Genomic DNA, 6,215 nt, shown 5'->3' on the forward strand with positions numbered 1-6,215 from the left:
TTGATAAGGCTCCACTGCTAGCATGCATGTATTAGACTGGGACAGATTCTCTGAAAGAACTTGAAAACTAAGACAAAGGAACTAAGGGAGCCACTGTGGTGGTTAGTGGTTAGAGAGTGTCAGAACATAAGAACAGAAGAGAAGCCAATGTTGGATCAGGCCAATGGCCCATCCAGTCCAACACACTTTGTCACACAGTGGCCAAAAATACCAGGTGCCATCAGGAGGTCCAGCAGTGGGGCCAGGACACTAGAAGCCCTCCCACTGTTGCCCCCACTCCCCCAGCACCAAGAATACAGAGCATCCCTTGCCCCAGCCTGAGAGTTCCTATCTATACCTGTTTTGAATCGATATATTTATCAGGCTGTTAGTCTTCATAAGGCTTGTGGGACTTCCACTAGTTTCCAAGAATTCACAAGTGCTTGGCGGCTATCTCAAGCTTGTCATTAGGGCCGCTTGCTTTTCCTCTTCTTACAGCATAAAGAAGACTGTTGGCTCAGTCCCCTTAAGATTGTATGCAGCAGGGTTTATATCCCACTTGTAATTGTATGTCTTTTAATATAAATATGCACTTTGTACTTTATTTACAGGAGGTGCAGTGGCTTGAGTGGTTAAGACGCTGAACTTGTAAGATCAGAAAAAGAAAAAAGCACCAGATAAGCCTCTCGGAGCATGAAGACATCAAGGTTAGTACTACATGGCAAGCCTGTTTTGAATCGATATATTTATCAAGTTGTTAGTCTTCATAAGGCTTGTGGGACTTCCACTAGTTTCCAAGAATTCACAAGTGCATGGTGGCTATCTCAAGCTTGTCATTAGGGTCGCTTGCCGCTTGTTTTTCCTCTTCTTACAGCATAAAGAAGACTGTTGGCTCAGTCCCCTTAAGACTGTAAGATCAGAAAAACAACACTATTCTCTAACAGCGGAAGATAAGCCCCTCGGAGCATGAAGACGTCAAGGTTAGTACTACATGGCAAGCCTGTTTTGAATCGATATATTTATCAGGCTGTTAGTCTTCATAAGGCTTGTGGGACTTCCACTAGTTTCCAAGAATTCACAAGTGCTTGGCGGCTATCTCAAGCTTGTCATTAGGGCCGCTTGCTTTTCCTCTTCTTACAGCATAAAGAAGACTGTTGGCTCAGTCCCCTTAAGATTGTATGCAGCAGGGTTTATATCCCACTTGTAATTGTATGTCTTTTAATATAAATATGCACTTTGTACTTTATTTACAGGAGGTGCAGTGGCTTGAGTGGTTAAGACGCTGAACTGCAGGCTGTGGAAGGTCAGTAGCTCAGCAGTTCGAGACCTGAGTGTGCCGCATGACGGAGTGAGCGCCAGTCTCTAGTTCCAGCTCCTGCCAACCTAGCAGTTCAAAAGCAAGAAATTGCAAGTAGATAAATAGGTACCACTTCGGTGGTAAGGGAACAGCGTTCCTTGCGCCTTGGTGTTTAGTCATGCCGGCCACATGACCACGGAAACATCTTCGGACAGCGCTGGCTCTTCGGCTTTGAAACGGAGATGAGCACCGCAACCCAAGAGTCGGACTCGACTGGCTTTCGAGCAAGGGAACCTTTACCTTTTTACTTTATTTGCACTTTACATGATAACTTATCTTCTATCACTATAAATATTTTTGCAAAAAACAGGTTTTGTTTATATTCTTCAAGGTTGCTTTTGTATGTTTGGTCGAGGCTGTTATTGGCAACCTTCTTGCTTGTTTGCCTTTTGGTTGAGGACAGCAGTGGGTACCTTCTTAGCTGGCACTCCCTTCTCCTCCCCCCCCGCCTTTCCTTTCCTGCTTATTGTGAGACAGCAATGCATATATTGTCTGTTTATTTGGCACCATTCTGATGTTATTTTAACTATTTTAACGCCTGGATTTTAAATTGTTGTTAACTGCCCTGAGAATTCAGAGAAGGGCGACATATAAATCCAATTATAAATAAATATGTCAATAAAATAAAAGCTGATAGCTCTATTTCCCCCCTAGTTCCATTGCATATGGTTATTTCAAAAATGCTATTTTCCAAACTCAGTTTTGTCATGTTTGTAATACAAAATTAAAACGGCACGTTACACTTCTTCATAAGAGATTGAGTCTTCAGCAACGTCTATTGCTTACAGGAATAAAATGTCTTATTTATTTACTGCTTTACTGTAGCACTTGTCCTCACTGCTCAAAGTAGTTTACAGTAAAAATACTAGTCCACGTTTATAAATCAAAGCAACAACAGGGTGTATTGTGAGATTTGTTGCTGGAGAGACTCTGATCATAGGATGTGACATTTCTCCCAAGCAGCTGTTGCCGTCCACATTTCGGGATGATAAGATGTGTTTTCACAGGTGGTTGTGGGAAAATTAATTTTTGTTTTAGCACGTCCAGTTCCAGCAACCGTTATCTTCACACGACTGCTTGCATGCACGTACTGAAGAGAACGCAGAACAAAGCCACCAGCATGCAGACAGGAAACCACCCCCTTTCTTGCAGTGAAAGCTGATTGTTACACCAATGCTTTTGTCATGCGCATATACACATGTACTCTCCCCTTTCGGATTCACTGCCTGTCCTTTGAGGCCTGCCCGTCAACTAGGATCATCAAAGCTTTGCCCCCCATTCTGTGGAGCAAGGTGAGTAACAGCCGAAGGAAATGGCTTTTTCAGCAGTGATGCCTCATTTATGGTGCACACTCTTCCTACCAATGTCTGCCTGGGGACCACCTTGTCCATTCAGCGGCAGGTGAAGACAATTCTATTTGTCCAGGCTTTGTCAGCTCCCCCCCCCCCCCATCCTGCCCAGTCCTTCCCAATGGAGATGCCAGGGATTGAACCTGGAACCTTCTGCACGCACAGCAGATGCTCTGCCTCCGAGACCCATAGCCTCTCTCCAAAGCTCAGGCCCTCTTGTGCCAGGGGAAGGCACTGCGGCTGGAGGAAACTGCCTCCGCTAGCAGAACGGCTCCTCCGGACCAATTCCAATGACTGGTGGACGAGTTACAAGAGGCAAAGTTCTTACTTTGATACTGAAATACCTTCCACCAGCGGTCAAGACCTGGATCGTTCGGCTGTGTACAGTCCCTCCGACAAGTGACATGAAGGAACTGCAAAGAGCTGAGTGCAAAAAGGAAGCGGGGGTGAGAGACATGCATACAGGCCAACCCGGCTTTTTGTTGTCCTTTATTCTGCTCTTGGTTTTCACAATGGGAGGGGAAATTAAAACGCAACAACCCACTTCCCATGATCACCAGCCTCCTTTCCCGCCTTTCTTTTTCTTCTGCTGCTGTTTCTTCTTGGTTCCTGCTGCGCCGACAGGCTTTTGGTGTCTCGGGGGTATCATGTTGCTTGTCGACGCGGAGGGGACTGCTGTGACGGTGCCGGGCCTCGGGGATGTAGGGGGGCTGCTGGCGGTCTTGCTGGCATCCCTGCGGACAAGGGGGCAATGGAAGAAACTCACTGCACAAAGGTGCCACAGGTTCTCCAATTGCCATTCAAACAGGGAGGGAAAAAAAAATCCTTCGAATCCTCTTACTCCATCCTAGGCATCCTTCTGTGTTACTGTTAACAGAGAAGAACCTGTTCCTCTAATAACAGTGGTCTTGGGCATTTTCAGACAAACCCCATATCGCCTTGCATGGCACCCACTGAGCTGCAATCATGTGACAGGAAGTCATGTGACATCACAGCTGGAGCCACCAAACAGGCAGATAAGAAGCCAGAATGATGCCCTCACGGGGGACAAGGGCAGGACAGACCATGAGAACCGGGGACAGGAAGCACAAACTATAGTGAGAACAAGTCAAGGGTCAGAACCGTGGAAGAATCTTCCCCTTCCCCTAGTGACCTTGCAGTGAGGCCTTTTAAATGGGCACGCAAAGAGAGGTGGGAGGGCTTGGCTTCCCTGCTTTCTACACATGCACACTAGCAACAGGTCCCTCCAAAGAGCAGCAGATTACTTCATTTGTACCCCAACTTTCTTCCGGAGAGGGACGCAAAGTAGCTTACATCATTCTCTCCTCCATTTTAGCCTCACAACCACCACCCCTGTGCGGTAGGTACATAAGGCTGAGAGTGCATGACTGGCCTGAGATCATCCAGCAAGCGTCCATAGAAGTTGTGAGGATTCAAACCTGGGACTCTCTCCCAGGTCCTATTCCCATACTATCCACCCCACCATCCCATCAGGTCCTAAGTCGGGCTGAAGATCACTGCTCTAATACGAGATGCATACAGCCCCTGCAGTCTAGTTTTACTGTTGAAAAGTCTCAGGACTGGGTCACCATTCAGTGGTATTCACTGAGATACACACATCCATAATCCATTCGGAAACTAGGCCTGTTTTGGATGTTTTTAATTTTGAGGATTTCCTCAATGGACCTGGCTTTGCAGAATTCATTTTGTACTTCTGCCCACAAACAGCGCAAAATATCGCGATTTCCTTAAGAGCCCACCAAACAATGGAATGGTATACGGAACAAAGTCTGGCCCGCGGCACGTGACTGGCTATAAGCAGGGCTCCCTCTTGTCCACTCCTTCATTGTGGGCTTCATTCACTCTCTGCCAGTCTCTGCTTGTTTCCCAAAGACTGTTGCACGACAGTTATCCAGCCACAGCTTCAGGATCCTTAACCCCCTGCCTTTCTTCTTTGATCCCCTGTTATTTGTCGGGGGTTATCAGGAGGACTGAAAATGCAGACCCAGTTATACTCACAGTTCAGAGGACGCTGCAGACGTCGCCCCTTGGGTCCCTTTCCCAATCTGATCCTTCTTCTTTCCCTTCTTCCTCCCCCGATAGTAGGAGCGCTCCCGCATCGGAAGCCAGCGCTCCGGGTCGGGAGCCACTTTAGGATCGTAGTTCTTTGGCAGTTTTCCTAAGACACATTCAGCACAGGAGAGTCACGTCTGCTTACCCTTAAACTGGTAAGTAAACAGCTGAGTGGCAGGAAAACTCTTTACGAGCCTGAAGCGCTGCCTGAGTGCCGCAGCAAGGGGCAGACACATTGCTGTAGGATCGCACAATGCTTTTAAAATTTCCTTCCAGCAACACAGATTTTTCTATTGCAATTAGCATTCTCTACCAGGGACTAAAATGCAGCCTTATACAGGCTTATTCATGAACCAGCAAAAGTTTTAGCACAGAAGTTTAACTGCATTTAAATCCAACAGAACACAGAAGCAGCCCTGCTGGACCAGATGCAAAAGCCCGTCGCCCTGTTTCCAGGATCAGAGCCAGATGCTGCTGGGAAGCCTGCCAGCAGGGGAGTGAAAGCAACCGCCCCTCTGCCTCACAGGCAGCTCACCCCAAAACACTGCAGAGCTGCTGGGGAGTTTCCAACTCCTGCTCTCAGTTGATTCTATTTGAACTCGCTGAATCTGTTTTGAAAACTCTATATGCTGGCAATTTGTAGGCCTCCTTCCCTCCACAAAGTCACTGCGCACCTCTCAGCTCTTCAATTAGCCAGACAGCCCGCAGCAATAAGGCACTCACCTTTCTTTTTCTTCTTCTTCTTCTTAACAACGTCTCCTTGGCTAGAAACAAAACAAAGATATGTGAGCTTGACTAAGATGCAACATAAAAAAGAGCCAATAAATGGTGGGGGGTGGTTGGCTTTTTGGGGTGGGTGGGAAGAGACATACTGGGATATATCCTGCCAATGCACAGATTTCACATATAATCCCAGAGAGATCCACGGGAACAAGGTACAATAAAAAAAAATACAAAAACCATGAACTTACAACTATGACAACTTTGAAACTTCAATATTTAATCATCTATCTCTACAACAGTACATATCTTAGTCACAATAAATAATTCATCATCATTATCAACCGTCCATTCTTAACTCTTCGTATGATGGATGAAAGTGCCTGCAAATGTTCTTTCCCAAGATTAAAGTGCTCGTGCTGTAGTAAACGGTCTTATGTCCTTTGTTCTTTCAAATCCAGTGATTGCGGATGGTTTGTGGACTATCTAATGCATCTGCGGTGGCTCAAGTGGTTAAGACACTGAACTGCAGGCTGTGGAAGGTCGGTAGTTCAGCAGTTCAAGACCCGGGTGCCACATGACGGAGTGAGCTCCCGTCTCTACTTCCAGCTCCTGCCAACCTAGTAGTTCGAAAGCAAGAAATTGCAAGTAGATAAATAGGTACCACTTCAGTGGGAAGGTAACAGCGTTCCGTGTGCCTTGGTGTTTAGTCATGCTGGCCACATGACCACGGAAAT

At 46.6% G+C, this 6,215-nt stretch overlaps 1 protein-coding gene across 1 annotated transcript in view; it reads right to left on the reverse strand.

The window, feature by feature from the left end:
- Positions 1-2,882: 2,882 nt before the first annotated feature.
- Positions 2,883-6,215, reverse strand: part of SRP72 (signal recognition particle 72kDa) — a 32,349-nt gene continuing 29,016 nt past the window's right edge. Inside the window, exons 16-18 of the mRNA XM_015406965.1 lie at positions 5,482-5,522; positions 4,705-4,864; positions 2,883-3,419 (exon numbers count right to left, since the gene is read on the reverse strand). Coding sequence (XP_015262451.1) covers positions 3,239-3,419; positions 4,705-4,864; positions 5,482-5,522 — 382 coding nt within the window. The 3' untranslated portion in view covers positions 2,883-3,238. The remainder of the gene's footprint in view (positions 3,420-4,704; positions 4,865-5,481; positions 5,523-6,215) is intronic.

This window comes from Gekko japonicus, unplaced genomic scaffold (genome assembly GCF_001447785.1).
Source record: "Gekko japonicus isolate JY-2015 unplaced genomic scaffold, Gekko_japonicus_V1.1 scaffold2226, whole genome shotgun sequence".
NCBI lineage: Eukaryota > Metazoa > Chordata > Lepidosauria > Squamata > Gekkonidae > Gekko > Gekko japonicus.